Source organism: Salvelinus alpinus, chromosome 24, assembly GCF_045679555.1.
Source record: "Salvelinus alpinus chromosome 24, SLU_Salpinus.1, whole genome shotgun sequence".
Classification (NCBI taxonomy): Eukaryota; Metazoa; Chordata; class Actinopteri; order Salmoniformes; family Salmonidae; genus Salvelinus; species Salvelinus alpinus.
Genome location: NC_092109.1, coordinates 47,739,806 through 47,756,976, shown reverse-complemented (window position 1 = coordinate 47,756,976; position 17,171 = coordinate 47,739,806). Strand labels below are relative to the sequence as shown.

Genomic DNA, 17,171 nt, shown 5'->3' with positions numbered 1-17,171 from the left:
GGAAACACAAGCATTTAGTTAGATATTACCATACTGTTGGAGCTGGAAACACAAGCATTTAGTTAGATATTACCATACTGTTGGAGCTGGAAACACAAGCATTTAGCTCCACCCTCAATAACATCTGCTAAACGCGTTTATGTGACAAATACAATTTGATTTGATTTTTTGCACCTCTCGCAATCAGCAGTCGAACAGCTTCTCTAGTTTTGCTCTGGTCTAAAGTAGTGCACTATATAGGGAGTAGGGGCCATAGGCTCTGGTCTAAAGTAGTGCACTATATAGGGAGTAGGGGCCATAGGCTCTGGTCTAAAGTAGTGCACTATATAGGGAGTAGGGGCCATAGGGCTCTGGTCTAAAGTAGTGCACTATATAGGGCTCTGGTCTAAAGTAGTGCACTATATAGGGAATAGGGTTCCATAGGACTCTGGTCTAAAGTAGTGCACTATATAGGGAATAGGGTTCCATTTGAAACACAGCATCTTGGATTGCAGGGTTGGGCCAATTCTATTTAAATTCCAGTCAATTCAGGAAGTACACTGAAATCACAATACCAATTCTGTTGAATGGTTTAAAATGAGGAAACTTTCGGAATTTACTGGAATTTAAATGTATTTGACCCAACCCAACCCTGGTGAAGATAACAACGGTAACCATGGAGATCGTTCCTGTTCAGCATAAAAACACAGTTGACCTTGATTCATTTAATCAAAATGCCTTTACAGTGATGGATAATAACACCAAAACACATGAGTTAAAACGCCTTTATTGTTCAAAACAGAATAATATAAGTACATTATCAAGTAATTAATTAATTGATTGATTGATTGATTGGATGGATAGATGGAGGGATAGAGAGAGAGATATAGTGAGGGTAGAGCAGGAAGCCAGAGAAGAGACTGTTCCCTTCAGGTTAGTGAGAGTAGAGCAGGAAGCCAGAGGAGAGACTGTTCCCTTCAGGTTAGTGAGGGTAGAGCAGGAAGCCAGAGAAGAGACTGTTCCCTTCAGGTTAGTGAGAGTAGAGCAGGAAGCCAGAGAAGAGACTGTTCCCTTCAGGTTAGTGAGGGTAGAGCAGGAAGCCAGTGTAGAGACTGTTCCCTTCAGGTTAGTGAGAGTAGAGCAGGAAGCCAGAGTAGAGACTGTTCCCTTCAGGTTAGTGAGGGTAAAGCAGGAAGCCAGAGTAGAGACTGTTCCCTTCAGGTTAGTGAGAGTAGAGCAGGAAGCCAGTGTAGAGACTGTTCCCTTCAGGTTAGTGAGAGTAGAGCAGGAAGCCAGAGAAGAGACGGTTCCCTTCAGGTTAGTGAGAGTAGAGCAGGAAGCCAGTGTAGAGACTGTTCCCTTCAGGTTAGTGAGAGTAGAGCAGGAAGCCAGAGAAGAGACGGTTCCCTTCAGGTTAGTGAGAGTAGAGCAGGAAGCCAGAGAAGAGACTGTTCCCTTCAGGTTAGTGAGGGTAGAGCAGGAAGCCAGAGAAGAGACTGTTCCCTTCAGGTTAGTGAGAGTAGAGCAGGAAGCCAGAGAAGAGACTGTTCCCTTCAGGTTAGTGAGAGTAGAGCAGGAAGCCAGAGAAGAGACTGTTCCCTTCAGGTTAGTGAGAGTAGAGCAGGAAGCCAGAGGAGAGACTGTTCCCTTCAGGTTAGTGAGAGTAGAGCAGGAAGCCAGAGAAGAGACTGTTCCCTTCAGGTTAGTGAGAGTAGAGCAGGAAGCCAGAGAAGAGACTGTTCCCTTCAGGTTAGTGAGAGTAGAGCAGGAAGCCAGAGAAGAGACTGTTCCCTTCAGGTTAGTGAGGGTAGAGCAGGAAGCCAGAGAAGAGACTGTTCCCTTCAGGTTAGTGAGGGTAGAGCAGGAAGCCAGAGAAGAGACTGTTCCCTTCAGGTTAGTGAGGGTAGAGCAGGAAGCCAGAGAAGAGACTGTTCCCTTCAGGTTAGTGAGAGTAGAGCAGGAAGCCAGAGAAGAGACTGTTCCCTTCAGGTTTTCCCGTCATGCCGTTGTAATCGTTGGTCTCTAACCACACCTCCTGATCCTTCTTCAAGTACGTAGCCAGACCCCCCGAATTCACCTGGAGAGGGGAGTAGAGGGGGAGGAGAGGGAGAGGGGAGGGGAGGGGGAGGAGATGGAGAGGGGGAGGAGAGGGAGAGGGGAGGAGAGGAGAGGAGAGGGGAGGAGAAAAGAGGAGAGGAAGAGGTAGCGGGAGAGGGAAGGAAGATGGGAGGAGAGGAGAGGAGAGGAGAGGAGAGGAGAGGAGAGGAGAGGAGAGGAGAGGAGAGGAGAGGAGAGGAAAGGAGAGGAGAGGAAGAGGAGAGGAGAGGAGAGGAGAAGAGAGGGTTAACATTGTGTGTGTGTGTGTGTGTGTGTGTGTGTGTGTGTGTGTGTGTGTGTGTGTGTGTGTGTACCTGTCTCTTTGTGCCCCCGTACACCAGGTCACAGAAGGAGGCCAGACTGGTTCCATCCAGTTTGAACACCAGACAGAGTCTCTCCTCAGACGACGCGTGGTACACAAAGTAGTACGTCCCCGGCACGCGGCACCTACAGCCAGAGAGAGAATGGATGGATGGACGAACGGACTGACAAGCTGACTGACTGGCTGACTGACTGACTGGCTAGCTGACTGACTGACTAGCTGACTGACTAGCTGACTGACTGGCTGACTGACTGACTGACTGACTGACTGGCTGGCTAGCTGACTGACTGGCTGACTAGCTGACTGACTGACTAGCCGACTGGCTGGCTAGCTGACTGACTGGCTGACTGACTGACTGGCTGGCTAGCTGACTGACTGGCTGACTAGCTGACTGACTGACTAGCTGACTGACTGACTGACTGGCTGGCTGGCTGACTGGTTGACTGACTGGCTTACTAGCTGACTGACTGACTAGCTGACTGACTGACTAGCTGACTGACTGACTAGCTGACTGACTGGCTGACTAGCTGACTGACTGACTAGCTGACTGACTGACTAGCTGACTGACTGACTAGCTGACTGACTGGCTGGCTGGCTAGCTGACTGACTGACTAGCTGACTGACTGACTAGCTGACTGACTGACTAGCTGACTGACTGGCTGACTGACTGACTGGCTGGCTAGCTGACTGACTGGCTGACTAGCTGACTGACTGACTAGCTGACTGACTGACTGACTGGCTGGCTGGCTGACTGACTGGTTGACTGACTGGCTTACTAGCTGGCTGACTGACTGACTGACTAGCTGACTGACTGACTGACTGACTAGCTGACTGACTGACTGACTGGCTGGCTGGCTAGCTGACTGACTGACTAGCTGACTGGCTGGCTAGCTGACTGACTGACTAGCTGACTGACTGACTGGCTGGCTAGCTGACTGACTGACTGACTGACTAGCTGACTGACTGACTAGTTGACTGACTGACTGACTGACTAGCTGACTGACTGACTGACTGACTAGCTGACTGACTGGCTGACTGACTGACTGGCTGACTAGCTGGCTAGCTGACTGACTGACTGACTGGCTGACTGGCTGACTGACTGGCTGGCTAGCTGACTGACTGGCTGACTGACTGTCTGACTAGCTGACTGACTGACTGACTAGCTGACTGGCTGACTGACTGGCTGACTGACTGACTAGCTGACTGACTGGCTGACTGACTAGCTGGCTGACTGACTGACTGACTGACTAGCTGACTGACTAGCTGGCTGACTGGCTGACTGACTGGCTGACTGACTGACTGACTAGCTGACTGACTGGCTGACTGACTAGCTGGCTGACTGACTGACTGACTGACTAGCTGACTGACTAGCTGGCTGACTGACTGACTGAGTAGCTGACGTACTGACTGACTGGCTGACTGACTGACTAGCTGACTGACTAGCTGACAGACTGACTAGCTGACTGACTGACTGACTGACTGTCTGACTGACTAGCTGACTGACTGACTGACTGACTGACTGGCTAGCTGACTGACTAGCTGGCTGACTGACTGACTGACTGACTAGCTGACTGACTAGCTGGCTGACTGACTGACTGACTGACTGAGTAGCTGACGTACTGACTGACTAGCTGACTGACTGGCTGACTGGCTGACTGACTAGCTGGCTGACTGACTGACTGACTGACTAGCTGACTGACTAGCTGGCTGACTGACTGACTGACTGGCTAGCTGACTGACTGACTGAGTAGCTGACGTACTGACTGACTAGCTGATTGGCTGACTAGCTGGCTGACTGACTGACTGGCTGACAGACTGACTGGCTAGCTGACTGACTGACTTTCTGACTGACTGACTAGCTGATTGGCTGACAACTGACTGACTGACTTGCTGACTGACTGACTAGCTGATTGACTGACTTGCTGACTGACTGACTAGCTGACTGGCTGACTAGCTGATTGACTGACTAGCTGACTGACTGGCTGACTGACTGACTGACTGGCTGGCTAGCTGACTGACTGGCTGACTAGCTGACTGACTGACTAGCCGACTGGCTGGCTAGCTGACTGACTGGCTGACTGACTGACTGGCTGGCTAGCTGACTGACTGGCTGACTAGCTGACTGACTGACTAGCTGACTGACTGACTGACTGGCTGGCTGGCTGACTGGTTGACTGACTGGCTTACTAGCTGACTGACTGACTAGCTGACTGACTGACTAGCTGACTGACTGACTAGCTGACTGACTGGCTGACTAGCTGACTGACTGACTAGCTGACTGACTGACTAGCTGACTGACTGACTAGCTGACTGACTGGCTGGCTGGCTAGCTGACTGACTGACTAGCTGACTGACTGACTAGCTGACTGACTGGCTGACTGACTGACTGGCTGGCTAGCTGACTGACTGGCTGACTAGCTGACTGACTGACTAGCTGACTGACTGACTGGCTGGCTAGCTGACTGACTGACTGACTGACTAGCTGACTGACTGACTAGTTGACTGACTGACTGACTGACTGACTAGCTGACTGACTGACTGACTGACTAGCTGACTGACTGGCTGACTGACTGACTGGCTGACTAGCTGGCTAGCTGACTGACTGACTGGCTGACTGGCTGACTGACTGGCTGGCTAGCTGACTGACTGGCTGACTGACTGTCTGACTAGCTGACTGACTGACTGACTAGCTGACTGGCTGACTGACTGGCTGACTGACTGACTGACTAGCTGACTGACTGGCTGACTGACTAGCTGGCTGACTGACTGACTGACTGACTAGCTGACTGACTAGCTGGCTGACTGGCTGACTGACTGGCTGACTGACTGACTGAATAGCTGACTGACTGGCTGACTGACTAGCTGGCTGACTGACTGACTGACTAGCTGACTGACTAGCTGGCTGACTGACTGACTGAGTAGCTGACGTACTGACTGACTGGCTGACTGACTGACTAGCTGACTGACTAGCTGACAGACTGACTAGCTGACTGACTGACTGACTGACTGTCTGACTGACTAGCTGACTGACTGACTGACTGACTGACTGGCTAGCTGACTGACTAGCTGGCTGACTGACTGACTGACTGACTAGCTGACTGACTAGCTGGCTGACTGACTGACTGACTGAGTAGCTGACGTACTGACTGACTAGCTGACTGACTGGCTGACTGGCTGACTGACTAGCTGGCTGACTGACTGACTGACTGACTAGCTGACTGACTAGCTGGCTGACTGACTGACTGACTGGCTAGCTGACTGACTGACTGAGTAGCTGACGTACTGACTGACTAGCTGATTGGCTGACTAGCTGGCTGACTGACTGACTGGCTGACAGACTGACTGGCTAGCTGACTGACTGACTTTCTGACTGACTGACTAGCTGATTGGCTGACAACTGACTGACTGACTTGCTGACTGACTGACTAGCTGATTGACTGACTTGCTGACTGACTGACTAGCTGACTGGCTGACTAGCTGATTGACTGACTGACTGACTGGCTGACTAGCACTGGCACAGCCAGAAGAGGACTGGCCACCCCTCATAACCTGGTTCCTCTCTAGGTTTCTTCCTAGGTTTTGGCCTTTCTAGGGAGTTTTTAGCCTAGCCACCGTGCTTCTACACCTGCATTGCTTGCTGTTTGGGGTTTTAGGCCGGGTTTCTGTACAGCACTTTGAGATATCAGCTGATGTAAGAAGGGCTAAATAAATACATTTGATTTGATTTGATTTGATACCTGTGTCTGTGTGGATGAATGGATATATGTGTGGGTGTGTGGGTGTGTGCTAAGGTGTGGAGAATCAGAGCAGGTGGTCAGTCCAGATTAAGTGTTCAGCAGTCTGATGGCTTGTAGATAGAAACTGTCTGTGAGCCTTTTGGTATCAGACCTCATGCTCCGATACCGTCTGCCCAACGGTAAGGGAGAGAACAGCTTTTGGCTGGGGTGTGCGGGGTCCTTGATGGTGCTGGGTGCCTTCCTCGGGCACCGTGTCAAGTAGTTGTCCTGGATGTGTGGGAGCATGGTCTTCACCACCCACTGAAGGGCCTTGCAATTGTGGACGGCGCAATTCCTGTACCAGGCTGTGATGCAACTGGTCCGGATGCTCTCGATGGTGCAGCGGTAGTATTTGGAGAGGACCTCGTGCGGCGTGCAGAATATCTTCACCGCCTTAAGAACTAGAGACGCTGTTGCCCCCTCTTGACCAGAGTGGTGGTGTTGTTGGTCCATGTCGTGTCCTCGGTGATGTGGACGCCGAGGAACTTCAAACTGCTGACTCTCTCTACTGCCGTTGATGTGGATCGGGTTCCCTCCTCACTAGTGTGTCCAGTGTGCCTGGCACGCTGGCCTTGATGTGGGCTATGACCAGCCTCTCGAAGAACTTCATGACGACCAGGTCAGCGTGACAGGGAGTGTCTCCTTGAAGCAAGTGGGGACTACAGCCTGGGACAGGGAAAGGTTGAAGATGTCCGAGAAGACGCCAGCCAGCTGGTCAGCACACAATCTGAGGACGCGGCCAGAGATGTCATCTGAGCCGGCAGCTTTGTGAGTATTCACTCTTTTGAGAGTTTTCCTCACGTCAGTCACGGAGAGGGAATGCACCTGGTTGTCTGGAGCAGCGAGAGTCTTCCTGGACGGCTCGGTATTGTCTGCCTCGAAGCGAGCATAGAATGTGTTAAACTCGTCTGGGGGGGAGGCTTCGGTGGGCACCACACAGCTCGATTTATCTTTGCAGTCTGTTATAGTCTGTAGTCCTTGCCACGTGTCGCAAGTCTGAGTTGTCGAACATCAATTCAAGTTTGAGTCTATTGTCTTTTTTGCAGCCCTATTGGATTTGCGGAGCTCGTACCTGCTTGCCTTGTACACGTCGCGAGCGACTGAGTCCCCGGGGTTCATTCTGCTGACATTAAATGCTGCGGTACGGGCTCTCAGCATTGAAAGGATATCTCAGACAGTCGGACAAGGCGTACACGACATGATTCTGGCCCTGATTTAACTTTCCTAGAGACATTTTTAAGATCAGAGACAAAATCCCAATGTTGTTGCCTACTCGGGCATACAGACAGCACAGAGCAGGTCAGAGATGTTATCTGAGGGCTAAGAGATTCCCTCCCAGACGGCCCAAAATGTTCAAATGTTTTGATTTTATCGGCATAAAATCTGCAATGCTCTTGTAGTGTGATATATGTGATGACACGTTTTGAGAACAGTGTCCAGCAATAGCCAATGAGAGCTCAGAAGAGAAGCCAGTGAGATGATGCCGTCATCACCCAGAATGTGGAGACATGAGTACTATGGGTTGGTATTTGCTTTAGCCAATGTGTCAAATGGTTACAACTCTGATATTCACAAGCAATGATATTCAATTCAAAATGTATTGGCTAGATATTTCAACTTTGTATGGCAAGCGTGAATGTCTGACTCGTCACAGCTCGTTCTAGCTACGTTAAGAGCTTGGTATCGAGAATCGTCAGAACCAAGAGAAGACCTACGTACGTTGGCAAGACAAAACTACAGGATCGTTGTGAGAGCCTCAGCAATGTTAGAATTTAGAAAAGTCGTGTAGCCCGGCGTTACCTGAAGCGTCCCGTCTCTGTGTTGTAGTCCTTGTTAACATCAGTGATGACCGAGGTAAATCTGATGGGGCTGGCCTTCTCTGGAGGGCTGGCGGTGCCTCTGGCCACGCTGAAGGCAGAATGGAGCAGAGACCCTGCCGAGCCCGACTCCCCTGGCTCTCCCTGGGGTCCCTCTGGCCCTGGGGATCCCTTATCTCCTCTCACACCGCTACGACCCAGCTTCCCAACTGCTCCCTTCACACCCGGCTCCCCCTTCTGGCCCCCCTCTGGTCTCTGGCCTGGTCCAGATACAACACCTGGACAGAAGAGGGAACGTTTTGAGATGTGATCATGTACCCTGGAATGTACCTGGTGGGGGGGGGGGTGTACCTGGCACTCCCTTCTCCCCCGTCTCTCCATCTCGTCCGTCCCTTCCTGGTAACCCTGGGAAACCATGCAGTCCAGGCGTCCCCGCCGATGTACACGTCTCCATGGTAACCAGGTCAGGCAGAGCCAATGAGAGCATAGCTCCCATAGCAATGCAAAAACAGACCATAGCAACCACTGAAGAGAGACCTGGAAAAGAGAGGAGAGAGGAAAGCGTAGAGAGTTGAGAGGAAGAAGAGACGGGACAGGAGAAAAGTAGAGAGAGGAGAGGAGAGATAAAACGATCAACATCAGCTGAAATCTGTTTGTTTTAATTATGTCTACAACACAAAAACCTGTGTATATCCAAAGACAGAAAGTCATGCTGATTTAACAACTTTATAAACAAGTTCAGTTCAACTGTTCTGACACAAACTACAGCAGCAGAGGACAGAAGTTAATATATTATCACAGGTTATATCTGGTTATATGTCAAATAAAACAGACTTACCTGCAGTAGAGAAGATGCACAATATTGTACAATACTGTATGCGTGTGATTGTAGTATGAGGAGACAGACGGAGAGAGAGTGAGAGAGAGAGAGATAGAGAGAGAGAGAGAGAGAGAGAGAGAGAGAGAGAGAGAGAGAGAGAGAGAGAGAGAGAGAGAGAGAGAGAGAGAGAGACAGAGAGAGAGAGAGACAGAGAGAGAGAGACAGAGAGAGAGAGAGACAGAGAGAGAGAGAGAGAGAGAGAGAGAGAGAGAGAGAGAGAGAGAGAGGGGGGGGGGGAGGTGTTATGTCCTCCAGGAACTGGAACCAAAGCGGAACCTTTGGTCACATCTGCATCCTCAGCAGGTTTCACATCTCCAGGGCCATGGTCACGTGTGTGTGTGTGTGTACGTGTTTGTGTGTGTGTGTGTGTGTGTGTGTGTGTGTGTGTGTGTGTGTGTGTGTGTGTGTGTGTGTGTGTGTGTGTGTGTGTGTGTGTGTGTGTGTGTGTGTGTGTGTGTGTGTGTGTGTGTGTGTGTGTGTGTGTGTGTGTGTGTGTGTGTGTGTGTGTGTGTGTGTGTGTGTGTGTGTGTGTGTGTGTGTGTGAAAAATACAACTCCATTAGGGTTTCAGAAGACTGAGGCAGGTCTTCCTCTAACTTTGCTCCTTTCATATTTGTAGATCCTGACAAACACCCTGGTCCCTGGCAGTCATACCCATAACATGATGCTGATGACAGGGTCAATACAGGATCAATACAGGATCAATAGAACTATGAAAGGAGCAACGTGTGACTGTGGTTTCTCACCGAGGTTTTGCTTTCTTTTTCTTTATTAACTGTAACATTGTAGAAAGATTGTAGCTTCCATCAATGTAATGCACCATTTCCAATCCCCCCAATCCCCCCACCAATTTTTTGTAAATATATTTTCCTTTATTATGTTCCCTACCACCCCTCCCCTAATTGGAGACAACTAATGGCTTCTACTTCCATTTTATATATTTATATTTTACATTAGTTATCTTGTTGTTTTAAGTCCCATCCTTCAGCTCCACCCAACCCCTCCCATCTATCTCTGAACACCATCCAGTTTGATTTGTATTGGCCATATATTTTTATGTGCTGTGATGCTTCACAAAAGTTCTGAACCTTTCTATTCTCATAGTTTCTACAGATTATAAATGAAAGATAAAAATTTTTGCTAAGAGTATTATTATATTATTGATCGATTGACTAGATTGACTAGGTTTTCAAATCACCCAGCAGTGCTATTTGCAGAGTTAGCTCCAGGTAAATGTTGAAATTCAGCCATTCCTGGACCTTCTGTCATGTTTTGTCATTGATTATCATGTCTTGTCCCTGTGCTTCCCTCTGCTGGTCTTATTAGGTTCTTTCCCTCTTTCTATCCCTCTCTCTCCTCCTCCCTCTCTCCCTCTCCCGCTCTCTCTCTCTATCGTTCCGTTCCTGCTCCCAGCTGTTTCTCATTCTCCTAACGACCTCATTTACTCTTTCACACCTGTCCCCTATTTTGCCCTCTGATTAGAGTACCTATTTCTCCCTCTGTTTTCCGCTTCTGTCCTTGTCGGATTCTCGTTTGATGTTTGCTGTTCTGTCCTTGTTCCGCCCTGTCGTGTTTTTGCCTTCTTCAGATGCTGCGTGTGAGCAGGTGTCTATGTCAGCTACGGCCTGTGCCTTCCTGAAGCGACCTGCAGTCTGTGGTCGCGTCTCCAGTCGTTCCTCTCTACTGACGAGAGGATTTCAGTTTCCTGTTTTGGATTTACCATCGATATATCCAGGAGAATCATTATTTGTTTAATACTGGAATAAAGACTCTGTTTCTATTACGTCGCTTTTGGGTCCTCATTCACCAGCATAACAGAAGAATCCGACCAAGAATGGACCCAGCGACTACGGATTCTCGCAACACTGCTGTCGAGTTCCAGGGAGCAATGCTCGGCAGACACGAGCAGGAATTGTTTGCTGCTCGTCATGCCGTTGAGAACCTGGCCGCTCAGGTCTCCGATCTCTCAGGACAGTTTCAGAGTCTTCGTCTCGTGCCACCAGCTACTTCCTGGTCTTCCGAGTCTCCGGAACCTAGGGTTAATAACCCACCATGTTACTCTGGGCAGCCCACTGAGTGTCGCTCCTTTCTCATCCAGTGTGATATTGTGTTCTCTCTCCAGCCCAACACATACTCTAGAGAGAGAGCTCGGATCGCTTACGTCATATCACTCCTTACTGGTCGGGCTCGGGAGTGGGGCACAGCTATCTGGGAGGCAAGGGCTGAGTGTTCTAACGTTTATCAGAACTTTAAAGAGGAGATGATACGGGTTTTTGATCGTTCAGTTTTTGGGAAGGAGGCTTCCAGGGCCCTGGCTTCCCTATGTCAAGGTGATCGATCCATAACGGATTACTCTATAGAGTTTCGCACTCTTGCTGCATCCAGTGACTGGAACGAGCCGGCGTTGCTCGCTCGTTTTCTGGAGGGACTCCACACTGAGGTTAAGGATGAGATTCTCTCCCGGGAGGTTCCTTCCAGCGTGGACTCTTTGATTGCACTCGCCATCCGCATAGAACGACGGGTAGATCTTCGTCACCGAGCTCGTGGAAGAGAGCTCGCGTTAACGGTGTTTCCCCTCTCCGCATCTCAACCATCTCCTCCCACCGGCTCAGAGACTGAGCCCATGCAGCTGGGAGGTATTCGCATCTCGACTAAGGAGAGGGAACGGAGAATCACCAACCGTCTTTGCCTCTATTGCGGTTCTGCTGGACATTTTGTCATGTCATGTCCAGTAAAAGCCAGAGCTCACCAGTAAGCGGAGGGCTACTGGTGAGCGCTACTACTCAGGTCTCTCCATCAAGATCCTGTACTACCTTGTCGGTCCATCTACGCTGGACCGGTTCGGCTGCTTCCTGCAGTGCCTTGATAGACTCAGGGGCTGAGGGTTGTTTTATGGACGAAGCATGGGCTCGGAAACATGACATTCCTCTCAGACAGTTAGGGAAGCCCACGCCCATGTTCGCCTTAGATGGTAGTCTTCTCCCCAGTATCAGATGTGAGACACTACCTTTAACCCTCACAGTATCTGGTAACCACAGTGAGACCATTTCCTTTTTGATTTTTCGTTCACCTTTTACACCTGTTGTTTTGGGTCATCCCTGGCTAGTATGTCATAATCCTTCTATTAATTGGTCTAGTAATTCTATCCTATCCTGGAACGTTTCTTGTCATGTGAAGTGTTTAATGTCTGCTATCCCTCCTGTTTCTTCTGTCCCCTCTACTCAGGAGGAACCTGGTGATTTGACAGGAGTGCCGGAGGAATATCATGATCTGCGCACGGTCTTCAGTCGGTCCAGAGCCAACTCTCTTCCTCCTCACCGGTCGTATGATTGTTGTATTGATCTCCTTCCGGGGACCACTCCTCCTCGGGGTAGACTATACTCTCTGTCGGCTCCCGAACGTAAGGCTCTCGAGGATTATCTGTCTGTTTCTCTCGACGCCGGTACCGTGGTGCCTTCTTCCTCTCCCGCCGGAGCGGGGTTTTTTTTTGTTAAGAAGAAGGACGGTACTCTGCGCCCCTGCGTGGATTATCGAGGGCTGAATGACATAACGGTTAAGAATCGTTATCCGCTTCCCCTTATGTCGTCAGCCTTCGAGATTCTGCAGGGAGCCAGGTTCTTTACTAAGTTGGACCTTCGTAACGCTTACCATCTCGTGCGCATCAGAGAGGGGGACGAGTGGAAAACGGCGTTTAACACTCCGTTAGGGCATTTTGAATACCGGGTTCTGCCGTTCGGTCTCGCTAATGCTCCAGCTGTCTTTCAGGCATTAGTTAATGATGTACTGAGAGACATGCTGAACATCTTTGTTTTCGTTTATCTTGACGATATCCTGATTTTTTCACCGTCACTCGAGATTCATGTTCAGCACGTTCGACGTGTACTCCAGCGCCTTTTAGAGAATTGTCTCTACGTGAAGGCTGAGAAGTGCGCCTTTCATGTCTCCTCTGTCACATTTCTCGGTTCTGTGATTTCCGCTGAAGGCATTCAGATGGATCCCGCTAAGGTCCAGGCTGTCAGCGATTGGCCCGTTCCTAAGTCACGTGTCGAGTTGCAGCGCTTTCTCGGTTTCGCTAATTTCTATCGGCGTTTCATTCGTAATTTCGGTCAAGTGGCTGCCCCTCTCACAGCGCTGACTTCTGTCAAGACTTGCTTTAAGTGGTCCGGTTCCGCCCAGGGAGCTTTTGATCTCCTCAAGAAGCGTTTTACATCCGCTCCTATCCTTGTTACTCCTGACGTCACTAAACAATTCATTGTCGAGGTTGACGCTTCAGAGGTGGGCGTGGGAGCCATTCTGTCCCAGCGCTTCCATTCTGACGATAAGGTTCATCCTTGCGCTTACTTTTCTCATCGCCTGTCGCCATCGGAACGCAACTATGATGTGGGTAACCGCGAACTGCTCGCCATCCGCTTAGCCATAGGCGAATGGCGACAGTGGTTGGAGGGGGCGACCGTCCCTTTTGTCGTTTGGACTGACCATAAGAACCTTGAGTACATCCGTTCTGCCAAACGACTTAATGCACGTCAAGCTCGTTGGGCGTTGTTTTTCGCTCGTTTCGAGTTCGTGATTTCCTATCGCCCGGGAAATAAGAACACCAAGCCTGATGCCTTATCCCGTCTCTTTAGTTCTTCTGTGGCTTCTACCGACCCCGAGGGGATTCTCCCTGAAGGGCGTGTTGTCGGGTTGACTGTCTGGGGAATTGAGAGACAGGTAAAGCAAGCACTCACTCACACTGCGTCGCCGCGCGCTTGTCCTAGTAACCTTCTGTTCGTTCCTGTCTCTACTCGTCTGGCTGTTCTTCAGTGGGCTCACTCTGCCAAGTTAGCTGGCCACCCCGGCGTTCGGGGTACGCTTGCTTCTATTCGCCAGCGGTTTTGGTGGCCTACTCAGGAGCGTGACACGCGCCGTTTCGTGGCTGCTTGTTCAGACTGCGCGCAGACTAAGTCAGGTAACTCTCCTCCTGCCGGTCGTCTCAGACCGCTTCCCATTCCTTCTCGACCATGGTCTCACATCGCCTTAGACTTTATTACCGGTCTGCCTTCGTCTGCGGGGAAGACTGTGATTCTTACGGTTATCGATAGGTTCTCTAAGGCGGCACATTTCATTCCCCTCGCTAAGCTTCCTTCCGCTAAGGAGACGGCACAAATCATCATTGAGAATGTGTTCAGAATTCATGGTCTCCCGTTAGACGCCGTTTCAGACAGAGGCCCGCAATTCACGTCACAGTTTTGGAGGGAGTTCTGTCGTTTGATTGGTGCTTCCGTCAGTCTCTCTTCCGGGTTTCATCCCCAGTCTAACGGTCAAGCAGAAAGGGCCAATCAGTCGATTGGTCGCATATTACGCAGCCTTTCGTTTCGAAACCCTGCGTCTTGGGCAGAACAGCTCCCCTGGGCTGAGTACGCTCACAACTCGCTTCCTTCGTCTGCTACCGGGCTATCTCCGTTTCAGAGTAGTCTTGGGTACCAGCCTCCTCTGTTCTCGTCCCAGCTCGCCGAGTCCAGCGTTCCCTCCGCTCAGGCTTTTGTCCAACGTTGTGAGCGCACCTGGAGGAGGGTCAGGTCTGCACTTTGCCGTTACAGGGCGCAGACTGTGAGAGCCGCCAATAAACGTAGGATTAAGAGTCCTAGGTATTGTCGCGGTCAGAGAGTGTGGCTTTCCACTCGTAACCTTCCCCTTACGACAGCTTCTCGCAAGTTGACTCCGCGGTTCATTGGTCCGTTTCGTGTCTCTCAGGTCGTCAATCCTGTCGCCGTGCGACTGCTTCTTCCGCGACATCTTCGTCGCGTCCACCCTGTCTTCCATGTCTCCTGTGTCAAGCCTTTTCTTCGCGCTCCCGTTCGTCTTCCCTCCCCCCCCCCCGTCCTTGTCGAGGGCGCACCTATTTACAAGGTACGGAAGATCATGGACATGCGTTCTCGGGGACGTGGTCACCAGTACTTAGTGGATTGGGAGGGTTACGGTCCTGAGGAGAGGAGTTGGGTTCCATCTCGGGACGTGCTGGACCGTTCGTTGATTGATGATTTCCTTCGTTGCCGCCAGGGTTCCTCCTCGAGTGCGCCAGGAGGCGCTCGGTGAGTGGGGGGGTACTGTCATGTTTTGTCATTGATTATCATGTCTTGTCCCTGTGCTTCCCTCTGCTGGTCTTATTAGGTTCTTTCCCTCTTTCTATCCCTCTCTCTCCTCCTCCCTCTCTCCCTCTCCCGCTCTCTCTCTCTATCGTTCCGTTCCTGCTCCCAGCTGTTTCTCATTCTCCTAACGACCTCATTTACTCTTTCACACCTGTCCCCTATTGTGCCCTCTGATTAGAGTACCTATTTCTCCCTCTGTTTTCCGCTTCTGTCCTTGTCGGATTCTCGTTTGATGTTTGCTGTTCTGTCCTTGTTCCGCCCTGTCGTGTTTTTGCCTTCTTCAGATGCTGCGTGTGAGCAGGTGTCTATATCAGCTACGGCCTGTGCCTTCCTGAAGCGACCTGCAGTCTGTGGTCGCGTCTCCAGTCGTTCCTCTCTACTGACGAGAGGATTTCAGTTTCCTGTTTTGGATTTACCATCGATATATCCAGGAGAATCATTATTTGTTTAATACTGGAATAAAGACTCTGTTTCTATTACGTCGCTTTTGGGTCCTCATTCACCAGCATAACACCTTCGACCAAAAACAAGTTACATATGGACAGTACCAAAACAAATGATCTAATGATTCTGTCTCTTCGCAGCAAAATCTGCAGAGCTGGGATGGTTGTATCTCGTTAAGACACTAACAGCTTACAGACGGTAGGCAATTAAGGTCACAGTTATGAAAACTTAGGACACTAAAGAGGCCTTTCTACTGACTCTGAAAAAAACACCAAAAGAAAGATGCCCAGGGTCCCTGCTCATCTGCGTGAACGTGCCTTAGGCATGCTGCAAGGAGGCATGAGGACTGCAGATGTGGCCAGGGCAATAAATTACAATATCCGTACTGTGAGACGCCTAAGACAGCACTACAGGGAGAAGGGACGGACAGCGGATCATCCTCGCAGTGGCAGACCACGTGTAACAACACCTGCACATGATCGGTACATCCGAACATCACACCTGCGGGGCAGGTACAGGACGGCGGCAACAACTGCCCGAGATACACCAGGAACGCACAATCCCTCCATCAGTACTCAGATGGTCCGCAATAGGCTGAGAGAGGCTGGACTGAGGGCTTGTAGGCCTGTTGTAAGGCAGGTCCTCACCAGACATCACCGGCAACAACGTCGCCTATGGGCACATACCCACTGTCACTGGACCAGACAGGACTGGCAAAAAGTGCTCTTCACTGATGAGTTGTGGTTTTGTCTCACCAGGGGTGATGGTCGAATTCGCGTTTATTGTCGAAGGAATGAGCGTTACACCGAGGCATGTACTCTGGAGCGGGATCGATTTGGAGGTGGAGGGTCCGTCATGGTCTGGGGTGGTGTGTCACAGCATCATCGGACTGAGCTTGTTGTCATTACAGGCAATCTCAATGCTGTGCGTCACGGGGAAGACATCCTCCTCCCTCATGTGGTACCCTTCCTGCAGGCTCATCCTGACATGACCCTCCAGCATGACAATGCCACCAGCCATACTGCTCATTCTGTGTGTGATTTCCTGCAAGACAGGAATGTCAGTGTTCTGCCATGGCCAGCGAAGAGCCCGGATCTCAATCCCATTGAGCACATCTGGGACCTGTTGGATCGGAGGGTGAGGGCTAGGGCCATTCCCCCCAGAAATGTCCGGGAATTTGCAGGTGCCTTGGTGGAAGAGTGGGGTAACATCTCACAGCAAGAACTGGCAAATCTGGTGCAGTCCATGAGGAGAAGATGCACTGCAGTACTTAACGCAGCTGGTGGCTGCGACTGTTACTTTTGATTTTGACCCCCCCGTTGTTCAGGGACACATTATTCAATTTCTGTTAGTCACATGTCTGTGGAACTTGTTCAGTTTATGTCTCAGTTGTTGAATCTTGTTAAGTTGGGAATGACCAGTGAGATATACCTGCTGGAGTGCGTGCTACGGGTGGGTGTTGCTATGGTGACCAGTGAGCTGAGATAAGGTGGGGCTTTACTTAGCAAAGACTTAACCTGGAGCCAGTGGGTTTGGCGATGGATATGTAGCGAGGACCAGCCAACGAGAGCAAACAGGTCGCAGTGGTGGGTAGTATATGGGGCTTTGGTGACAAAACGGATGGCACTCTGATAGACTGCATCCAATTTGCTGAGTAGAGTATTGTAAGCTATTTTGTAAATGACATCGCCGAAGTCAAGGATCGGCAGGATAGTCAGTTTTGCGAGGG

At 50.4% G+C, this 17,171-nt stretch overlaps 1 protein-coding gene across 1 annotated transcript; it reads right to left on the bottom strand.

The window, feature by feature from the left end:
* Window positions 1–750: 750 nt before the first annotated feature.
* c1qc (complement component 1, q subcomponent, C chain) lies at window positions 751–8,957 on the bottom strand. Its single transcript, XM_071362919.1, has 5 exons — window positions 8,830–8,957; window positions 8,343–8,528; window positions 7,975–8,269; window positions 2,391–2,523; window positions 751–2,056 (listed from the first exon to the last, which is right to left on the bottom strand). The coding sequence occupies exons 2-5, from the start codon at window positions 8,506–8,508 to the stop codon at window positions 1,922–1,924; spliced, it is 729 nt and encodes a 242-aa protein (XP_071219020.1). The 5' UTR covers window positions 8,509–8,528; window positions 8,830–8,957; the 3' UTR covers window positions 751–1,921.
* Between the last annotated feature and the right edge of the window lie 8,214 nt (window positions 8,958–17,171).

Excerpts from the sequence above, each read along its gene's own strand:
- c1qc (XM_071362919.1), bottom strand. The coding sequence starts at position 8,508 with ATGGTCTGTTTTTGCATTGCTATGGGAGCTATGCTCTCATTGGCTCTG. Across the intron at positions 2,524-7,974 it reads ACAGAGACGGGACGCTTCAG|GTGCCGCGTGCCGGGGACGT; the intron begins GTAACGCCGGGC and ends CTCTGGCTGTAG. Across the intron at positions 2,057-2,390 it reads ACGGGGGCACAAAGAGACAG|GTGAATTCGGGGGGTCTGGC; the intron begins GTACACACACAC and ends TCCCCTCTCCAG.